The sequence below is a fragment of the Spea bombifrons genome, chromosome 9 (assembly GCF_027358695.1).
Source record: "Spea bombifrons isolate aSpeBom1 chromosome 9, aSpeBom1.2.pri, whole genome shotgun sequence".
Lineage (NCBI taxonomy): Eukaryota > Metazoa > Chordata > Amphibia > Anura > Pelobatidae > Spea > Spea bombifrons.
The window spans coordinates 33,656,895-33,680,535 of record NC_071095.1 but is presented as its reverse complement, the minus strand read 5'-3'; the positions used below and the strand labels follow the sequence as shown (position 1 = coordinate 33,680,535).

Here is a 23,641-nt window from a genome sequence, read left to right as displayed (position 1 = left end):
ATAAATAAATATACAATAAATAATACTTCCCAAAAAAGACCGCAGCTGCCCAAAAGACACTCTTCCTCAGGGTGTAGAAATATAGACGAACCAAAAATATATGGGGCACAGGTACATTTAAAGGGAAAAAAAACAATACAATATAGTGTAGAGCGTTTGATCAATATTAAACGAAAGTGATGTATCGCAGTCACAAGTGAAGTAGATGATTCAGACCCATCAGAATGGAGTATGATAAATTCTTTAATAATCTTCGTGTAGAATCTAAAAGACAAACTGAAATGGTGCAATATCTTAAGGTAAAAATCTGATTTACCGGTAAAAATGCACTCACAGTTGGTTCATGCACAAAAGTGCATATGCAGGCGTGTGTATAAAGTCCACCGAAAGGTAGGATATAATAAAGTCCAATTTGATCAAATTCGCCAAGCAGAGTCTGACCAGAAAAGAGTAAATTCATCAGATGTGACTCGGATGCTGTATCGCCTTCCAGCTTTTTAACCATAAGGCCCTTCTTGCGGAAACAGATAAAGCAGAAGCTCGGGCGTATTCTTTTGACTGAGGCATCACAGAGAAAAGTCATCGCTGGTTTAATTGCAGAGATGTCATTTACAATTGTTTCTCTTGGGCCTTGACTTCTAGGTCACCTTCAATCTGTACCAGCCAAGCATTGATGGCCCTGGCTACTGATGCTGCAGCAATACTGGGCTGAAAACCTGCCGTAGAGGCCTCAAAGGCCCTCTTCATGAACATCTCTGCTTTGTGGGTCTCCATAGGGTCAGAGAATTAGGAGGCATCCTCAATAGGCAGAGATGTGCGTTTTGTTACTTTGGAAACTGCCCCATCGACTTTTGGGCTTTCCCAATTCTTCAAGTGATCAGATGAAAAATTCTTCTAGTTCTCCGGGACAATCCCAATTTCCTATTAGGGTGGTCCCATTCCTCTTTGATGAGTGATGATAATGCTTCATAGACCAGAAATGATGGGGTAGAAGCAAAAAAACCCTTGAAAAAGGGGTTCTTGTCTGGTGTTTTGTCAGAAGACAGGCCCATAGCAGACTTTACAGTGGCAATAAGCATGTTAATTTCCTCTGCTGGAAACTAGTATGCCTGTTCTAAAACTTTGCCTTCCTCCATATAGGAATCAAATGTAGCCCCTGTGAATTTCTGATCGGAATCAGAAAAGCGAGGCTCTATAAAAGCTGAATTAGGCAATAAGGAAGAGGCTTATCAGGCACCTGGGGCGTAGAAGGGTGTGTACTTTTGAGCTGCTGGAAGGTGCAGCAATAGCTTTCATGCACGACACTTTTTTTTCCCCTTAGCTGCCACAATCAGGGCATATCAAGTGTTTAGATTTGGAGCAAGCCTTCATAGGCTCCTCCTTAGGCACTTCAGAAGTGGACATGGCAGCAAGTGCAATCAAACATACAATTTAAAAGGCTCACCTGCATCCAATATCCTGTTCACGCCTATAAAATCCCCCGCCTCTTGCAGCCCCTTCTTCCTTATTTTGCCCTACAAAAACGCTGTGTTCAGTCCTTTGTGAGATGTAGCCTTGCCTGGGGAATTAAAATTTATCCCTTGCGTCATACCGGAAGTGACACACACTATGGGCGGAAGTACACGCCGTCGGACAGGGCAACATCCGCAGTGCTGGAAAAGGATCACAACGCGGAGGGCATATCTGGAAGGTTGCAGAAGCGCAAAAGCAACAGAGGTGGTGATGGAAAGGAAGGTAAGATGAGCACGACCAAGGGCTTAACATAGTCAGTAAGCGACCTCAACCTAGAGGTCTAGCCCAGTTTAGAACCCCACATAAGGCCTATGTAAAATAAGAAAGGAATGATAGAGACAGAGCCCTCCTACCAGAGGTAGGCAGAAACACACTGAGGTACTGTTAGGGGAGGGGATGATTTATACCTTTTGCTTTTTTGAGTCCTGCCTACCTAGGAAGAAGCAGTCTCTCTCTCTCTCTCACTTCAGGTGCCACCAGGTTTGGTAGGGGAAATACTACCACAACAAGAATACAAAGTCTTAAGCTAGAGGGGTAAAAGTTTAAAAGTAACATGAGGAAATATTACTTTACTGAAAGAGTAGTGGATGCATGGAATAGCCAGTAAAAGTGGTAGATATTGAAAGACTTGTGTAACAAGGTAATAGAACTTTATAAAGATGGAAAAGGATATAACAAGATATCCAAAGCCTTGAAAATGTCAGTCAGTACTGTTCGATCACTTATTTAGAAGTGGAAAATTCAGGGATCCCTTGATACCAAGCCAAGGTTAGGCAGACCAAGTAAGATTTCAACCACAACTGCCAGGATAATTGTTCGGGATACAAAGAAAAACCCATAGGTAACCCCAGGAGAAACACAGGCTGCGCTGGAAAAAGATGGTATGATACATGAACAAAAATGAGCTGCATGGTCATGTTGCCAGAAAGAAGCCTATACTGCACCAATGCTACAAAAAAGCCCGGGTACAATATGCCCGACAAACCCACTGACATGCTTTATTGTCTCAATCATAACAACTATGTTTGTCGTCAACAAGGCCTATAGCGACAAGAACACCATCCCCACTGTGAAGCATGATGGCGGGTCACTGATGTTTTGGTAGTGTGTGAGCTCTAAAGGCACAGGGAATCTTGTGAAAATTGATGGCAAAATGAACGCAGCATATTATCAGAAAATACTGACAATTTGCATTCTTACACATGGAACGCTCTTGTACTTTCCAGCACAACAATGAACTTAAGCACAAGGCCAAGCTGACCCTCCAGTTGTGACAGCAGAAAAAGGTGCAGGTTAATATTATCGATCCATTCTGGGGGATCTGAAAAGACCTGTTCATCCAAGATAACCAATGACTTTGCCTGGAGGCATTTTGCCATGACGAATGGGGAGATATACCACTTGCAAGAGTTTCGGGCCTCATAGACAACTATTACAAAAGCCTGCAAGCTGTCACTGATGCTAAAGGGGGCAATGCACAGTATTAAGAACTACAGGTATGCAGACTTCTGAACAGGGTTTATTTTTTCTTTGTTGTCATGTCTTGTTTTATGATTGTGCAATTCTGTTAAAAACTACAGTGGAATATGAATCAAATAAGAAATAAAAGAAATGTGTTTGCCTGCTCACTCATGTTTTTGTTAAAAATAGTACATATATTACAAATTATTCAAACTTTTGAGCATAAATGTAAACGATTACATGGCAGTTCTTTTTAATATAAAAAAATGTATACATACAAACGTAGTTTAGTATATGGTGTATATTGATCTAGAGCGTCAGGTTGACGTGATGTGATGTCGGTAGCTCGTATTTAAAAAAAAAAACAAAAAATAAAATAAAAAAACAGGAGACAGATCACCCTGATATTCTGTGTATTCCATGTTGTCCTGAAATAAAAAGTTTGCTATCCATAAGAACTGAGTAACAGCTAAAAGCTTGAATGAATCATTGGGATTGGTTAAAATATCTGTACATGAGTGTACTCTATGCAAAACAAAAATCATGGAGTCCATTGCAGGACACCACGGAAGTTTGTTTTAAAAAACCAAAACATTGCTGCGTGCATGAAGTTTGCAAAAGAACACCTTGGTACTCTACAATTATACTGAGGAAATGTTTTATAAACTGATGACACTAGAATTGAATTGTTTGGGAAGAGGGCACCACATACAAACATGAAAACATTATCCCATTGATGAAGCATGGTGGAGGGAGCGTCATGATTGGGGCTGCTTTGCTGCCTCAGCACCTGGACAGCGAATTTCCAAATTCATTACGGTATAAGATGATAATGTCAGGGTGGCTGTCTGCCAGCTGCAGCTCAGCACAACTTGATGAACGTGATGCAGCAGTACAATGACCCTAAACTATAAAGTTAATTTACTACAGATGATCTGCCTTTTGGAGTGGTCCAGTCAGAGGCCAGACCTTAACCAAAAGGAGATGTTGTGGAATGACCTCAAGGGAGCTGTTCACACCAGACATACTAAGAATATGGCTGAGCTTAAGCATTTCTGTAAGGAAGAATGGTCTACAATTCTTTCTGAACATTGTGCAGGTCTGATCGGCAGACGTTATTGCTGCCAAAGGAGGTTCTACCCGTTATTAAATCCAAGGGTTCACTTTTTCCACAAACACTATAAATGCTTAATGGATGTGTTCAATATGTTGGACAATGCTATGCTTCCAACTTTGTGGGAACAGTTTGGGGAGAGCCCTTTTCAATTTCAACATGACTGTGCCCCAGTGCACAAACCAAGGTCCATAAAGACATGAGTTTGGTGGGAAAGAACTTGACTGGCCCTGACCTAAACCCCATCGAACCCCTTTGGGTTGAACTGGAAAAGAGATTGGGAGCAAGGCATTTTCGTCCAACATCAGTGACTAACCTCACAAGTTCTCTACTGGATGAATGGGCCAAAATTTCCACAGACACACTCCAAACCCTTGTGAAAAGCCTTCCCAGGAGAGTAGAAGCTGTTCTAATGGCAAAGGGAGACCAACTATATATTAATGTCTGTGTATTTAGAATGTGGTTTTATAAAGGTCCCTGCTGGTGTAATGGTAAGGTGTCCCAATAATTTTGTCCATATATACACACATATATTACCATAAAAATGATTATTATAATATATGGTTAAAGACCACATTTCATGCATGTAGTTGATATGATTTTTATCAGCTATATTTGATAGTTCAACAAACAACAACAGGGCTCGCTGTAACTACTTCAAAGCTCTCCTTTTACAAAAAACAAAATCATTTTGTGACTAATACATCAAGACTGAATTCTGAAAAAAAAACCTGATCTGAGGCAGAACATATTGTGGTATGATGTAGATTACACTATTAGAACGAAATTGACAAAAGAAAAAGGATAAAATGAAAACTGAGAAACACCCCTCATACAGTTTCTATGGGTGCAAGGATATATATTAGCAAGAAATAAGAATAACATATTTAAGACCAGTGCCAAATATAAACATATTTAACATAAACAATATGGGTGAACTGGTAAAAAAAAAAAAAAAAAAAAAAAAAAAAAAGGTAAAAACCAAAATAAAAACATAGTAATAGCATTGGTGAAGAGGCAAACAACTATTATGAGTATGAAAGGAATTGGGCTTTTTTCATGGATATATATAATATGGACATTAGATATTATGGTGTGTATTCAAATATAATTTTTCTTCAATTTTTATTTTCAAAGGAACCAACCATAAGTTGTTGACATGTGAGGTATACTTCATAGATATGCATATTTGCCCTTGAGAGAATACTGTTAATGACATACACATGAATAAAATACAGTAAGCACAACTAAAATCTACATGATTTCCAATAATGCCAGTTACAAGAAGAAAATTATGCAAAGCCGTCTCAAGATGAAATAGAAACTCCAGTTCCCAGATTAATGAGTAGTGCACACACTACAAAAGTATGGAGGAGAAGTGACAGAGTTGAAGCGGAGCATACCACTGAATCTATGAAACGTAAAGTCAAGAATACAACCTGAGAAAAGGAGGGGGCAGCAATCCAAATGTCCTGGAAAAAAAAAATTTGTATTTTTTCATCAGCCAAATCGTTATTAGTAATGTTAAAGTCATGTTAAATATGTATGAAAAACAGAACATTTACCTTAGACAAACATCCAAAGCAGCAGCTCACACAGATTACAACTGTGTTATGATGAGTCAAAGATAGCAACAAATACTATGTAAAATATGTATGAATACGAATATATATTTGACTGTGTGTATAAAATAAGATTAGATGAAGAAATGATATGGGACAGAAAAACAAGTACCATGTGACAGGTTTTTTAGGTGTACTGCCCCCCATAAAATAATAAATTTTTGCTTAGCTCATTAATTAATCAACAATTTTCAGGATGGAAAGCATATTTCTTATTTCAAATAAGGGCTAGAGTGTTGAGCATAATATTCCATTTAAATGCAGTTTAGTTTATTCTCTGAGATGCACATGCTTTGTGACATGAATTTAATTACAGGCATCAATTCAGTGTCTCTGGACTTGAGATCCCAGGGCCAATTTTCATCCTCAGTCCACTTCTGGAAGGCCCTAAGACTTTCTACACACTTACATATTAACTTGGCTGGGGACAAGAATGGCTTTATTTAGATTTTTTATCATATCATCTAATTTCCTATAAAAAAAATAATAAAAAGTGTTGAAAAATTAAAAAAGCACCTTTTCTCACTTTTTATTTGAAAAAAATATTTTACTCATCTAAAAAAGTTAATGGAAAAACCTGCTTAATAGATTCTACTATTTGTCCTGAGTTACATCTTTGAAGTCGACCAATGCAATTTACCACCATCAAATCCTTCACTTTTGAAGACTAGACACCCCGGTGCATTTCACATCATGGTATTTTAACTTTTTCCATGCACACATTTTACCACCGACCGGTGTTTTTTCATACACATTCTACTTTAGCTATGAATTTAGAGCTCCTGTTATATGCCACAGCTAACCAACACCCCAGTACTATACGTGTTCAGCAACATCTCATGAGTACAGCGATACCACCCATACATGAGCATACTTCCCAACATTTCAAAATGCGAAAGAGGGACACTTTTTTTTTTTTTATCTCGCGGAACTCACCAATACAAGCAAGTGTCCAGCTTGCATCGTCACTTAAAACACGCTTCGTTTTTGTCAGCACAGTCATGCATATTAAAAATAACCAACACATTGAATTGAATTCCCATGAGGCTCAGCCAGACATGATGCTGGCTGAGGAAGTGCACCAACAGTAAAGCTGCAGATGCTAGCTGTGAACTAAAATTTCCATGAATCTCAGCCAGCCAGGTGTCCACCATAATGCTGGCTTAGCAATACCGGGGTGCTCTTTATTTAGAAAGAGCAAGAAAAGTGATGAGATGGCCCTATATGTGAAAGTTAAAATAAAATCTAGGGAGGTTAGGGAGAGGGTAGATAGTGAGAAGGTGGCTAGGGAGAGGGTAGTGAGAATGGGGGGTAGGGAGAGGGTAGATAGTGAGAATGGGGGGGTAGGGAGAGGGTAGATAGTGAGAAGGGAGAGAGAGGGGGTAGATAACCTTAGAAGGGGGGAGAGGGGGTAGATGATGTGAGAATGGGGTAGATTGGGTTGGGGGTGGCCTTAACAGATTCTCGCACCGGGGCGCTGAGGCTTCTAGTTACGCCCCTGGCTGATGACAAAGATTTGCAACAGGGTTGATATTCCTGGAGGGCTAAGCTATATAGGCAAATGATTTAGGTAAACTGAAAAAATGGTCAGAGCTATGTCAACTGACATTTAATGTAGAAAGAAAATGCCACAATATTTGATACTGTCCTAACCTCAATGTGTGAGGAAAGGGATTTAGTGGTAATTATTTCAAATGATTTAAAGGTAAGTAGACAATGCAATAGAGCAGCAGGAAATTCTAGCAGAATGCTTGGTTGTATAGGGAGAGATATTAGCAGTAGAAAGAGGGAAGTGCTCATGCCGTTGTACAGAGTCCTGGTAGTATTGGAGTATGGTGTACAGTACTGGAGACAGTATACCCAGAAGGATATACTATAGATACAGTGAAGTAAACATTTTTTGATCCTTTGTTGATTTTGTACATTGCCCACTGACAAAGATATGATCAGTCTATAATTTAAATGGTAGGTTTATTTGAACAATGAGAAACAGAGTACCAACAAAAAAAATCCAGAATAACACAATTACAAATTGATTTGCATTTTATTTACTGAAATAAGTAATTGATCCTTTATCAGCAAGATGTCTGGCTCCCAGGTGTCTTTTATACAGGTAACACGCTGAGATTAGGAGCACTCTCTTAACCCTTTCGCTGCTAAGCCATTTCCCACCCTGGTGCTAAGGCAATTTTGAGCATTTTGCTGCAGCTCACGTTTAAAAGTAAATTTATTGGGAATAAACTATACAAACCATATATTGTTTTTTCAGCACACCCAGCAGATTCCAAATATGCCATTTTTATATGTGTATGTCTCATTAGCTTTGCAAAATAAAGCCAAAAATGTGAAAAAAGTTTATTTTTTCACTTCCGACTCAATAAAAACTAGTTTGTAATTTTATTTTTCTAAACTCTAATATCAAAACCTGTGTTGCTAAACATTTGTAGTAGGTAACCGGTCTAAAATAAACAGAAATTGAGAACAACAGACTGTGTTTTTCAAATATTTTATTGCTAAAAGTTCAATTTACTAGACTATCACAAAAGACATCTTTAAATTGAATGCATGGCTGCCGTCAATTAAACAGCTCTAGCTGTCTGGGATGTTAAAATATACCAACAAAACTATATATTTTTAGAAACTACACCCCCAGCTGCAGCGAATGAGGTCTGTCTAATTGCAGGCATATCTGAAGTTAAAGTGGTCTAGACACCTGGGCAGTTAAATTAGGGTACACATTTCAAGAAACTACACCCCTTGGAGCTTCAAATGTATTTCTCGGACAAACGTTAAGTGCACAAATAATGATGGAATATGTTGCTTTGGCTAGAAAATATGTTTTTGCTAACCATAGCGACATATTCATTTGTGTCTTGCGCACTCCAGGTTTGTACTAGAAACACATGTAGTTTTTGCAAATGTGCACTTTTTCTGCCATAATTTAACTTCCTACGTGAGCACTAATGCCACGTCAAGGCTTAAACCCTAATTACTGACCATTCACACGACTTTCATATCTCCATTCACTCACAGAAGCACACACCATACTTTCTATACATTCACTCACAGAAGCACACACCATTCTTTCCCTTTACAATCCCAAACAAATTATGGTAAAGGGAGAAAAAAAAATCACTTTTACAGCAAAAATAAGTTTTGCAGTAGACATGCAAGGAGCTCCAGGGCTGAGATGGTTACTCATCTACCACACAGGCTAAATGGCTGATTTTAATAATATTTGCAGTTCAATTACAATTCATCAGGAGTTAAAAAATTGCCTCCCTCTACCATTGGCTAAATTTAACCCCATGATCAAAGGAATCATGGGATTAAAATTTAGTATAGGCATCTAAGCAGCATGCCCCCATACCTCTTTAACTGACAACTGTCAGTTTTTAATAAAGTTGCGTGATGACATCATCTCATCATTGCGTGATGACGTCACCACTGGAGGACGAATTCCTGGCGATGCCTGTGAGTATACAGGCCAGATCGCCAGGGCAGAAGGCACTGGAGGTCCACAGACCTCCACCAAAGTCACTGCTGAGGATGTAGTGGTTACGTCCTTAGCACCTGAAGCCCACTTGTAAGGACATAACCATTACGTCCTTAGCAGTGAAAGCTCCTAATCTCAGCTTGTTACCTGTATAAAAGACACCTGTCCACAGAAGCAAGCAATCAGATTCCAAACTCCCCGCCATTGCCAAGGCCAAAGAGCTGTCCAAGGATGTCAGGGACAAGATTGTAGACCTACACAAGGCTGGAATGGGCTACAAGACCATCGCCAAGCAGCTTGGTGAGAAGGTGACGATTATTCGCAAATGGAAGAAACACAAAATAACCGTCAATCTCCCTGGGGCTCCATGCAAGATCTGACCTCTTGGAGTTTCAATGATCATGAGAACGGCGAGGAATCAGCCCAGAACTACACGGGAGGATCTTGTCAATGATCTCAAGGCAGCCATGAAAACAATTGGTAACACGTAGTGTGTTACCAATTGTTTTCTTGGTGACTATAATCATGGCTGCCTTGTCATGTCCATGAAGGACTGAAATCCTGCAGTGCCCACAAGGTCCCCTTGCTCAAGAAAGCACATGTACAGGCCCATCTGAAGTTTGCCAATGAACATCTGAATAATTCAGAAGAGAACTGGGTGAAAGCGTTTTGGTCAGATGAGACCAAGACCAAGACCAAGGAGGAGGAATGCTGCCTATGACCCCAAGAACACAATCCCCACCATCAAACATGGAGGTGGAAACATTATGCTTTGGGGGTGATTTTCTGCTAAGGAGACAGGACAACTTCACCGCATCAAAGGGACGATGGATGGCACATTAATGTCCCAGAATTGCCTAGCCAGTCTCCAGACCTTAATCTCATAGAAAATATGTGGAGGGAGCTGGAGGTTCGAGTTGCCAGACGGCATTCTGGACCGAAACCGAAAATTCAGCATTTACTTGGCCAAAACCAAAACCAACCCCCCACACCTTTTAAAAAAATAAATTGGCATGATATTACAGAAGAACAAGCATTTTCTTGTCCATATCCTCTTTAAGATCTAGAAGAAAGGCTACTAACCAAAAGGTAAGTTAAGGTTAAGCATAAGAAAAACAGGTTCCACCATTGCTGTAAGAGGACCCAGTATGGAATCCTGGAGTACTCCTACTGAAAGAAAAAATACTATTGGGAAAAGTTGGAAATTAATTATGAGTGAGCCAGGCTACAAATGCCAAATGGAAAATATGGATGTAGTCAACTGTGTCAAATGAAGCAGACAGATGCAAAAGGATGAGAAGTTAAGACATATTCTCAGATCAGGACATATTTCTCATTGAGTCAGATCTCGTTTTTTATTATAATAAGTTTGACGACCATATAAACAGTTTACATTTTACATAGGAAAACATATATTTTGTTATACAGGGAAAGTTGAGCTATTCATAGATTCCCCCTATTATTTGATTTTCATTTTCATTTTTAAAAGCAGTTTAAAGCAGCTTAATGTTACTTTTTTGCATACACTTAGAAAAGATGTGGATCTTCATTTGATGGAAAGCCAGTGATGTTAACATTCAGGCAGTGGTTTTCCTCTTTAACATAGAGGGTTATGAGTCAAGGGCCTACCACACAGTGCCACCATGTATGAGATAAGGGTGAATACTTTAATAAGGATAGATTAAACTGCGAATTGAGTAAAAGGCATATTGAACTAGGTCTAATGTATATTTATGTAGTAGGTGAAAGTAGGCTACATATTCATGGAGCTTAAACACAAATGGGAGGAGTGATGCAGAATGGTAAATAAAGGGGTATAAAGGTCATAAAATTAGGGATGCACGAAATGAAAATTCTAGATCTAAACCAAAAATTCAGCATTCAACATCCGCCATACATTATATGGCGGTGGACGCCCGTTTTGAAAGAGTTTAGGAGGCGATCAATGATCACCTCCTAAACTTCAATGGTGTCGCTGGAATGGCTCGATCAGGAGGCATTCAGCGACACCAAACACTTACCCCAGGACGGGCTGTGACCGGAGAGCGGTCACAGCCGCCACTGCCAGTGATTTTCGCCATCCGCAAGATGACAGCCGCCCTGTAAAAAAACAATGAAGTTGAAAAAGTTTGCTAGAGGGTCTCCAGACCCTCTAGAGAACTCTGGCTCCACTTGCAGGTTGAATACAGGTACTGCATTCAACCATGCAAGTCAATGGAGCCCAGTTTTCTAATCACAATGTGATTAATAAAATATAGAAAAAATGCTAAAAAAAAAAAAAAAAAAAAAAAAATGTGCTAACATTTAAAAATAATTATGCAGTTATGTCACCAGAGGAACCATCCAGTACCAGCAAAATGTGTAAATAAAATTAAAAAAAATAATAGTTATTATTATTATAAATAATATTATTTTGAGCAAGTGCTAAAATTTCTCAAAAATCTCAACATAGAAAGAGTTAAAATAAAAGCACTTCAAATATCCAAGGGGTGTCTAATTTAATAAAAAATGGCTTGATGGGGTAAATTGGAGTGGCCAGGCTCAAAGATAGGGCATAGGTACACACTGAACAAAATGGAGAAAAAAAGCACACTTCCCAAATGTGGCATTTTAAATCTCAAACAACACGACAAACCGATGCATGTGGGGTATCACTGCACTCGAGAAAATTTGCTGAACACACATTGGGGTGTTTGATAGTGACGCATACCAGGAGCTATGAATTCATTCCTGCAGTACAATTTGTGTGTAAAAAAATACAAAATTAAATTTTGGCAAAGGCAGGTGGTAGAATGTCATACATAAAAGGGTTAAAATACCAGGAGATAGAGGCAGAATCACCAAATGACCACCTGAATTACGCATGTCCCAAAAGTTGCCTTTTACCAGCCAAACAAACTGACAAACCTATACATGTGGGGTATCACCATACTCAGGAGATGTTGCTGAACACATATTGGGTGTTGTTTGACAGTGACATATGCCAGGACCTTTATATTTATAACTAAATTACAATTCGTGTGAAGAAAAAAAATAAAAAAATTACTATTACAAAGTATGACTAAGGCTAGGTTTCCACTTGGGTTTTTGTCCTGCGTTATTTTCTTGATGAAAAGGTGTTTTTTCTGGTGTTTTAGCAAATTGTTTGCTGTTGCTTTTGGCACGCAGGATCCAGTTGATGCGTCGGGTATGTTTGTTTGTAATGGCATGTTTGTTCCAAATGGTGTAAAATTCAATATGAACTTTGTTTTGTGTGAAACTGTTTGTTTCCAGCCTATTTCTCGTAGGACACACAGATACTGGGTCCATCCTCTGCATTGTAACTGCGGAAAAAAACGCCATAAAAAACGCCAAGGCAAAACCCACATGGCTTTTTCATGGCGTTTTTTCTCTCCCATAGACTTCTATTGGAGAAAAACGCCAAGATTTCCTTGCAAAAAACGCCAGAGTGTCAACATGCTGCGATTTTGAAAAACTGCCACAGAGCCCCAAAAAGCAGTAAAACGCCAAAGAGGACTGAAAAAATGCCAAACAGAAAAACGCCAAGTGGATATGGCATTGTGCGATTTCCTATTGAAGAACAGCTAACATCTGGCCACAGCGTTTTTTCACTAATAAAACGCTGTGTGGCTGAATTGGCGTTATTATGGCCGTTTTTGCAAAAAAAAAAAAAAACCCAAGTGGAAACCTAGCCAAAGTGTGGTTGTATAATTAGTGCATGGAAAGGGTTAAAATACCAGCATTTGAAATACCCTGGGGTGTCTATTTTTCAAAAATATATGATTTGATGGGGATTAATTAAGTTAAATTAAGGTTTGGAAATCATAAAACGCTACTTGTACTTATTGCCCAATAATTTACAAAAAACAGCAAAAAAAATATTGGGTATTTCTAAACTCAAGACAAATAGTAGAATCTATTTAGCTAGTTTTTTACTTCCTTTTGTAGGTGAGTAAAAGATTTTTCAAAGAAAAGTCATAAAAGGTGTTTTTTTTTTTATAGTAAACAAGATGATATGATCAAAACATATGGTATCTGAAGGAAGCCCATCTTGTCCTGAAAAAAAGAATATATAACATGTGTGGGTACACTAAATGGGTGAGGAGAAAATTACAGCTGAACACAAGCACCGCAAAAGTGTTAAAACAGCCTCAGTCCCAAATGGTACAAAAATAAAAAATAAGCCCGGTCCTTAAGTGGTTAAAACGAAGTAACACACCAAAATTGGACTCTGCTGGGTTCCTGTTCTCCTGGCTGGTACAAGAGACGCTGCTCGCACACTGACCTTGCGGGCACTCGCTATCGAGGCATTTCAGCAACACCATTGAAGTTTAGGAGGTGATCGTTGACCGCCTCCTAAACTTTTTCAAAAGCGTATTGGTGGACGTTGATGCCCCGGGTAGGGGGGCAGACATTGCCCCTGATGCCGCTCTCAGTGTTGCTGAATGCCTCAACATCAAGGCATTACAGCAACACCGTTTAAGCGAAGAAAGTGATTGTAGATCACTTGATATGTTTGCTTAATGAAATGAAATGGCAGGCACGTCATTGGTCATTACCTGACGGTTTTTGTCATTGGACGTTAAGGGGTTAAATAACATTACCCAGAACGGCAACGCATATTCAAGGTGACGTGTTACCGTTGACTCATAAAGATGGGCTCCTTTTCCTGTTTTATATATCTTATTGGCCTACACACGTTTGCCGTGACGTGGCAGGCGAGTTTCCATTTTAATGGCCATTGGAGTGAAACTAAAAACCTCCGTTTGTCTAAATAAGCACAGGTGTTTGGGATAGTGAGCAGGTAACAATTTTTCGGTGTTTGTTCTATGTATTTTGGGCTGATGAATACTATAGCCGTTGCTGCCGCCCAAGAGTGATGGGAGTTTGAGCGCAGGGCTTTCTTCTGTGTGTTTGTATTTCAATTTTTTATCTCACCACCTGCTTACTATTGCTGCCGCCCACTCCATGTGGTCCCTATTAAGGGCTAATAAATGTGTAGGGATTTAGAGAATACCCCTCTTTGTCTCATTAGAGATTTTTACCTTTAGCACACAGCCGCGAGGTGAATTGTTTAGTGTAGGATTTGCCGTGACGTGGCAGGCGAGTTTCCATTTTAATGGCCATTGGAGTGAAACTAAAAACCTCCATTTGTCAAAATAAGCACAGGTGTTTGGGATAGTGCACGGGTAACTATTTTTCGGTGTTTGTTCTTATTGGCCTATGCAGCTGATGACTGGCATTGATTTCAACTGGAGTATTTTTATGCCACTGCTTTGTTCAAATAGACTTCTTTTATCTGCAAACCTACTAGCTGGCACTGTAGATATGTGATTCATTGGTTAACATTCCCTGCACATATCACACTGGTGCCAAATGTTTATGGGAATGTGAAAGGAGCCCTAACTGCCCAATACAATAGTCTCCTCCATAGATCTTCATAAGGCTAGGTTTCCACTTTTTTTTGCAAAAACGCCCATAATAACGCTGCGGCCAGATGTTAGCTGTTCTTCAATAGGAAATCGCACAATGCCATATCCACTTGGCGTTTTTCTGTTTGGAGTTTTTTTCAGTCCTCTTTGGCGTTTTACTGCTTTTATGGGCTCTGTGGCAGTTTTTCAAAATCGCAGCATGTTGACACTCTGGCGTTTTTTGCAAGGAAATCTTGGCATTTTTCTCCAATAGAAGTATATGGGAGAGAAAAAAAACGCCATGAAAACGCCATGTGGGTTTTGCCCTGACGTTTTTTCCACAGTTACAAAAAAGGGTCAGGACCCAGGAAGAGGAAGAGCTGCCATTTTCCCAGTACTGTGGTAAAACCTTTATCTGCTTGTACACTGTGTGCTGTCTCTGTGTAATTTATTAGCAGCATGGCACCCAGAATTGTCTTTGATGTGTCCAAGCTTATTCAACCAGTGAGTATCCCTTGCAATTTGCACAATCATTTGGGGCTAATCTTCCTAGAGGAGCAGACATTCGGAATAAAGCATGCCTTACAAACCACAGAGAAGAGAAAAAAGGGTCCGCCGGGGCGTGTTTAAGTAGAACTCTCCCAAGGAAATGACATCAGGAGGGGGCAGATACTTGCCATTTATACTAATCCCTTTTAGCTGGGTGAAAATTCTAACTTGTAAAGGCTGGCAAAACTGCCTAAGGTCAAAAAAGCAATTTCCACAGAAAGGCTAAAACGCCAGAAAAAACGCCAAAACGAAGGAAAATGAAGTGGCAGTTTTCCTGGCGTTTTTCATCAAGAAAATAACGCAGGAAAAATACCCAAGTGGAAACCTAGCCTAAGTCATGAGTGTCAGTTTTTATTACAAGGCAGTATAATAAGGAGTCAGTGTGTGTGCATCTAATTGGGATACAAACATTATATTATGCAAGAAACAAAATTCATTAAGAAGCTACATATTTTTGAAACCTCATGTTAATGTGATTAGTAAGAAGAAAAAACTTTGGTGGGAGTTTTCTTTTAAAACATAGATGTTTATTACCAAACACTAAAAGCCTTTCCCTGATCATTTTTCTCAAACCATCTCATAATTTCTTGCAAAATCATGATTGCAAACTCTAATGTCCCCATTAGTATATTTTTAGTTTTCATGCCTTTATTATGCCACTTTTTTTTGCATATTTTTGGAGTGTTACAAACAGAAAGAAAAGGCATAACTCATTTTGTGGCACTACTGGACACACTTGCTTGTAAGTTGGTGTGCTATCATGGTAAACCAGTAACAAATAAAATTAGTTTCCAAATGTATGAAAAGCAGCCTTTAAACCCTTTATACGTTTATTCAGGTTGCAATCCTCATGTCTGCAGGTATCAGGGGTGCTCATAGTAAGAATCTAAAAGGCAAGCTGCGATTGTGTATTTTTCAATTTTTAAAGAGATATTACTAACAAAATATGATTGGATTTAGACAGTGGAAGTAAAACCAATATATTGGAAAAGCGGGGGCATTGTAGATAAGTGTTGTAGGTGGCATGGTAAAGCATTAAGCAATAGGATCCTGTTTAAAATTATGTGTGAAAGAATGTGCAGGTGTGTGCCATCGCCCTTGAATACAATTCTTATAACATTCTGATACAAACTTTATGTATATAGCCTTGAGAGACTTGCTTGAGCAGACTATGGCTTGTCTCTCCATGATCAGTTAATATAAGGAAATTTCTTTATATTAGCTTCTGCTCATGTGACTCATTTGTCCTTTTAAAATAAATATGTCTCCATTGATCTTTAACAACTGTATTTCCTTCAACAATCTCTGTAGAGCATGATCTGTTCTTTCTCCTTTCAATTGTTGGACTGACAACCACACAGCCATCTTTCCAGACACTAAGTCTTGAAGATCTTGAACCAGTTTAGTTCCCATTGAGTGTGAGAGGCAGATTGCGGGAAACAATGTGCCAACATTATCATACCGTTAAAGCAAAGTGTTTTAAAATGCTGCTTAAGGTATTTACAAGAGTATCAACATAGAAGTGCTCATCAACATACACTGCAAACTTCTAACATATTGTGTTGCACCCTTAGGTTTTAAGTTCATGAGCAGGGCCTCAAAAGCCCACTATTCCTGCCAGATAAAGATAAAAGATAAAGATACCATAAGGATAAATGGCAAGCTCATGGGCAGGGCTCCCAACTCCTGATGTGTCTCTATGTACTAAAGTATATTTGTTATGCATGCCCCATTTAATTTATATAGAGCTGCTTAATTCGCTGGTGCGTAATAAAAAAAATGGTAATAACCATAACCAATATAAAATAGCTTTAATTGCATCACTATTTGCAGTTTAGTTTCCAGTTTCCACTAAACACAGTATCTCACAAAAGTGAGTACACCCCTCACATTTTTGTAAATATTTTATTATATAAGTTCGACATGGCACCTCATGGCAAAGAACTCTCTGAGGATTTGGAAAAAAAAAAAATAACCAATTGTTGCTCTACATAAAGATGGTCTAGGCCAGGGGTGTCCAAGTTTTTTTCTGCAGCGGGCCACTTCATCAGAATTGTATATGTGCGAGGGCTGCACTCATTTTTCACTGTGAGAAAATATGGCCTTTAATAAAATACGCAGATTCAAATAAAGTAAATGACACAAAACCTTTACTTTTCCTCTCACTGATTTCTGGATATATATATCTGATATATAATCATTATGATTGTTAACAACAATCTCAGGCATACCCAGATTCCAGCATGTACTGGTTTGCTGGGCATGATAGGAGTGTGATTGCTATCAACAATCATATATAAATTAATATTGTTATTGTATTTTTTGTCCAATTTTGGTGTGTTGACCACACTTTTATTAAAAGTAAGTAACACACCACAATTGAACAAAAACAATTCAACAACATGAGTGTGATTGCTAACAGCAATCACACTCCTTTTATACCCAGGCAACCAGTAAGTGCTGGAACCTAGGCATGATGGGACTGTGATTGCTACTAGCAATCACACTCCTATCATGCCAAGTCAGCCAGTACATGCTGGTACAGGGTGGCAGTATGTGCAGACCCCATACTGCTGGCAGCATCAATACACAAGGGGGGCAGCTAGCCAGGTTTCAGCATGTACTGGCTGACTTGGCATGATAGGAATGTGATTGCTAACAGCAATCACAGTCCCATCATGCCTAGGTTCCAGCACTTACACATCCATGCTATCACATCATATACACACTAATTCATTCATTCATTCACAAATTCCTTCAATCACGCAAACTCATTCAAACACCCTCCCCCACCCCCTTACCTGCACTGCAGCTCTCTCGATGCCGCTCACAGATTTCAGCAGGGGGGGCAGCCTCCCTCTGAGTTCTCTTGTACTGCACAGAGGAAGCAGGACTGGAGCAGTCATGTGATGTCACGTGAACTCTGCTGAGTTCCGCTTCCTCTGTGGAGTACAAAAGACCCTCCCACAGGTAAGCAGCAGGGCTCTTATGGTCCCGGTTGCCCTCAAGTGGAAGATGGGGGAGCACAAGGTCTCTAGCATCCACCATGGAGGAGTGGAAGAGGACTACAGTGGCAGCCAGGGCTGCCATAATACAAGGAGGCTCACTGCAGGAAAGCATAGGGTGCAGGATTCACGATGGCAGTGCCATGATTAGTCTCCATGAGGTGAGAGGAAGGGAGAGTAGTGTATGTGTGTGTTTGTGGGAATAGCTTAGCACCAGAGTCAGTGTGTGTTTATATGTATAGTGTTTGTTTGTAGTTATTTAGTGTTATGCAGTGTGTGGGAGTGTTGTTGGATAGTGTGTGCATGTGTATAACAGTTAACATTAGCATGAATATGTATATCAGCATATAGCGTTAGAGTGTGTGTATTAAGAGTATGGTGTTAGCATCTGTGTACATGAGCATAGAATGTTAGCGTGTCTGTCATTGTATGGTGTTAGAGAGTGTAAGTCTACGTTAGTGTATGGCAGAGATTGACAAACCCCGCCATGGCCATTATAAATAACTTCCAGGAACCAGGGAAGCTGCCTCCCTGCTTAGCTACAGGAGGTGATGAAGCAGGTGGATGGTGTCCAGGCGGCCGTGGTAGAAAGGCAGCAGCAGGAACGTTGCACACAGTGCAGGCAGGTCTCCACTTTGTAAAAGGGAGACAAGGAGGGAGAAATCTATGTATACGTATCTATACGATTATTACATATTTATAAGCACTAATATATTCAACTGCCCAACATATGAGAGAGTTTAAACAAGTCCAGGCACATGTCCTTATAAATAATACACTATATGGACAAAAGTATTGGGACACACCTCTTAATTATTAAATTCAGGTGTTTCAGGTGTTAGAAATCAAGCACCTAGCCATGCAGTCTGTATTGTGAAAAAATGGGTCATTCTGAAGAGCTCAGTAAGTTAAAGTGTGGTACTGTGATAGGATGCCACCTTTGCAATAAATCAGTTTGTGAAATTATTTCCCACTAAGTGGTATTATTGGAAAGCAGAAGCGTTTAGGAACAGTAGAAACTCTGCCATGAAGTGGGAGACCATGTAAAGTCACAGAGCAGTGTCACCAAGTGCACATGGTGTGTAAAAGTTACCAACGCTGTGCTTATATCATAGCTGAAAAGTTTCCGCTGGCATTAATATCAGCACAACAATTGTGGGGCAGGAGCTTCATGGAATGGGTTCCCAAACCCAAGCAGCTGCATACAAGCCTCACCAAGCTTTGGATTGAGCTGTGTAACACACCGACACTAGACTTTGGAACAGTGAAAACATGTTCTGTAAAGTGAGTTTGGTGTGGAATAACTTGACTAGCCCCCAGAGAGCCCTGACCTCAACCCCGCTGAACACCATTGGGATGCACTCGAACAGTACCTAACTTCACAAATACTTTACTGGATGAATGGGCAATAATTCCCACAGAAACGATCCACAATCTTGCGGAAAGCCTTCCGAGAAGAGTGGAAACTGATGCCCCGATACTTTTGTCCATATAGTGTATTAGCATGGATATGGTTTAATATGAAACCTTGAAATAATGTAATAATATATATATATTGTGATCCTGCACCCACACAGGGTACCAAGTCCTTGCAAACAGCATGGTCCTCTAGGGTATTAAAGCCACAGTCTTGGTGAATTAATCAGGCACAGTTTATTATTACCGTATTTGCTCGATTGTAAGACGATCCCCCAAAATCTGAATATTAATTTAGGAAAAAAGAAAAAGCCTGAATATAAGACGACCCTATAGGAAAAAAGTTTTACTAGTAAATGCTATTTCATGTGAACTATGTAAACTATTTTTTTTAAATAAAACCTATGATTGAGAAATATATACATATTTTTTTATTTCCTTTTATTTTCCAACCTGCCCCCCAGTTATGCAATCTGCCCCCAGGCTTGCCACTCTGCCCCAGAAATATGCCACTCTGGCATTTAGGGGGTAAAAAGGCATATTAGGGGGCAGAGTGGCATATAGGGGTATAAGGCATTTCAGGAATCCTCACTCTTACTTTCAAAGCCCTTCACTGTGGTTCCCCTCCCTACATCTCCTCACTCATCTCTAAATACACTCCTAACCGGTCTCTCCGCTCATCCAATGATCTCCTACTATCATCTCCTCTGATTTCTATCTCTCATGGCCGCTTACAAGATTTCTCAAGGGCCTGGCCTGGATTCTCTTACACTCCAGGTGTATGTAAATTGCGGGGTGGAGCACCGGCCCGCCCTACTCTCCGTATGCTCTACCCCAGGGGCCCATATATAGTCATAATAATGGGGCTACATATCATGCCAAACCCTCCAAAACCTAGGGGGGATGTATACGCCATCAGCAACCACACCCTGCACTTTACCACAATATATATATATATATATATACCGTACTGGCTCGGATATAGGCCGCCCCCGTATATAGGCCGCACCCTAAAAGTTTGGTGCTTTTTTAAAGAAAAAGTTTTTTTCTTTAAAAAAGCACCAAAAAAAACATGCTGCCACTCTGTCCCCCCCCCGAGATATGCTACCACTGTCCTCCCTCCCCGAGATATGCTACCACTGTCCTCCTCCCCCCCGAGATATGCTACCACTGTCCCCCCCCCCCCGAGATATGCTGCCACTGTCCTCCTCTGCCCCCCCCTCCTCGACTTACCGGAGCAGACTCCCGGGTGTCTTGCGGGGCCGGCGGGGGACATCTACGCAATACGCGTATGCAACTTCCGATGCCGGTACCGGAAGTTGCATACGCGTATCGCGTAGATGTCTCCCGCCGGCCCCGCAAGACACCCGGGAGTCTGCTCCGGTAAGTCGGGGGTGGGCAGAGGTTAAATGCATCGTGCGGACGGTCCGCACGATGCGCTTAGACAACCTCCCGTGCCGGCACCCCCCCGTGGGAAGTGCTGGCAGGGGAGCCTGTCTGAGTGTATCGGGGAGTAGGATGCAGGTCCCCTGCACCGCTGCGGGGGATCTGTATCCTAACCCCGCTGCCTGCCCGGCGCCCGGGACTGCATGTCCCGGGCGTCGGGCGCTAAACCCCGAATATAGGCCGCACCCCCACTTTAAAGACTTAAAGTGGGGGGAAAAACTGCGGCCTATATTCGAGCCAATACGGTATATATATATATATATATATATATATATATATATATATATATTTACTCACAAAGTCCATTGCACACCATTATAAATGTTTAAACCTGGTGCTAAGTAACCGGCAGTTTCCATGCAAAACACTCTCAAAAGATGGTTAGCACATCCATCCTTCTTATGATTTATCTCATAAACTGTATATAGTCAGTGTCCTATGCTTTTATGCATTAGGCTTTGTGAGTAGGCACTTAGGGCGTAGAACCCTGTGTGTGACTGTAGCCCTTTTAGTAATATTAGAACATATTAGTGAATACTGTGCAAAATCATATAGTATGATGATTTGTATTACATGGATGGAGTTATACCAGTAGAGATTTGCATGGTCTAATTGTGGCATCTGGTGCTATAATAATAGATACCCATGTATCCTGAGTTAAATTGCGTATTATACTGTCTTTATGTTGAATCTAGATATATATACAAGAATAAGGAACTATTTTCAATTGCTAATAATGGACATATCAAATTATTAAGAAATGCCTTATATTTAGGCATATTTAAATTAGGGACCTTGGTGGATCGAAATTCCACTGGTTTGTCCATTTAAAAATAAAAATAATACTCACTGGTGATTTAAAGTGAGTTGGTATTGCATGATGCAGTTGCAGGCACCTTCTAGTGCTGCATCTGCAGACATGCATGGTTTTTAATGTGATTTATTTATGTATTTTAATAATAAAAGTATATAATGTTTATGGTAGGGGTTAAGACTTGGGAACATACTTGTACTGTCACTTTAAATTTTGCACTAGCTTTAATTTGGCACATTTGCCATTTGCACCATTTGCAGTTTGCACATTTCACTTTAATTGTACATTATCAGCACTCTTTGATAGTATGTCTAGCAAATAGACTTATATTGATTACACTGCACATTGTAAATATGTATAATATCTAAAGTTAGTCCCCGATCATGTTTGCACATTATAGCACTTTAAATTTAATACAATGAGCTCTTAGGAGCCTTAGAACATATTTCACATTTCTGATCACCTTAAAACATTACAGACTTAATAAACCGTGTTACTATAGTAACCGGAACAGAATAATGTTACACTGCACTACCGGGTATGCACGGTGTTATCATGCACATGCGCACTTTTGGCACACACCCATTCACTTCAGATTGGTGAGTTCTCTTACTATTTTACTATAAAAATGCGGTTGTTTTATTTCAAATGTATGTCCTGATGAAAGTCAGCAATGACTGAAACGTCGACTTGACTTTGTTTGAATAAAGACTTGGAGACCTGGAGTGCTGACCATCTTTTGAGAGAGTTATATATATATAGTATACGTCTATGTGTAGAAAAGTTAAATGTTTACATATCTGGGTTATTTCCCATGATACTGAATTCCTAAGGATATTTTACACTCTTTTGCTTACTTGGCCATAGCCTTGGTACTAAGTGACAACACGCTTTGATAAGATGCACAGGATATGGTATCTTTTTTATTGCCTGATTTTTATAATAAATACGGAGGTTGCTATTACTCCAGTGTTCATATGTGATAAACATCTCAAGTGTCTGATTAATTTGTTTTAAATTCTAGCAACTCCAGGCCTAGTTCCATGGCTCCCACAGTTAGCTGAATGGTTCCAAAGCTCTGTGTTATATAACCACATTAAACAGGCAAATTCATTTTTTGCAAATAAGTATGTAAGAACTACTTGTTAGATGTATGCAGGTTAAACATTTGTTTGAAATTATGCCTTATATAGAGCAGTAACTGAACACGGTGCTGAGGGCAAGGTCAGAGCTTGCACTCTGCGCTGATGTCACATATGCAGAGGCATTGCATCTGGATGACTCAAGCGTTACCCTTGCGGCATCCGGGACAGCTGGTTTTCTGGCCAGGATTTGGGATACATTTTCTCATATATAAACAGACAGACTGATCAGGAGGCTTCTCTTTTAACTCAAGGAATCAATTTTTAATGAAGGTCTTGCATGTACCGTTAAACATGCCAAGCTTCCTTCAGTTAAGAGAAGCAATGGACAGGCAATACTACTACACTACAGGCCATTCTGTTAAGCAATCATTGAAAGGAATTGCTTAGTCCAAGGAGCTGAGTGTCTATTGTATCTTCTATGTAGCTAGGACTCTAGGGCTCAAATGGTATTAAATGCATTTACTTATAGTTATACAATAATAAGTGATATAACATTGTAAGTGATACTGAATGATACAATTATTTGTTTTGTTTATATCACAGATAAAACAGGGGTATTTATAATCATACTCAGATTTAATTTACAAAAATCTGATTAGCTTAGTATATACAGCTTTACCAAGAAAACTTTCATATGTAATAATAGTTTT

The 23,641-nt window shown here is 39.7% G+C and overlaps 1 protein-coding gene across 8 annotated transcripts in view; it reads right to left on the bottom strand.

Moving 5' to 3' along the window:
- GPHN (gephyrin) overlaps window positions 1-23,641 on the bottom strand; it is a 330,342-nt gene that overhangs the window by 139,874 nt on the left and 166,827 nt on the right. For 5 of the 8 annotated variants that reach the window (XM_053474851.1, XM_053474852.1, XM_053474856.1 and 2 more), the window contains one exon: window positions 5,527-5,559. The exons of the other annotated variants lie outside the window; for them this stretch is intronic. In XM_053474851.1, the coding sequence (XP_053330826.1) occupies window positions 5,527-5,559 (33 nt within the window). The remainder of the gene's footprint in view (window positions 1-5,526; window positions 5,560-23,641) is intronic. 8 annotated transcript variants of the gene reach the window in all.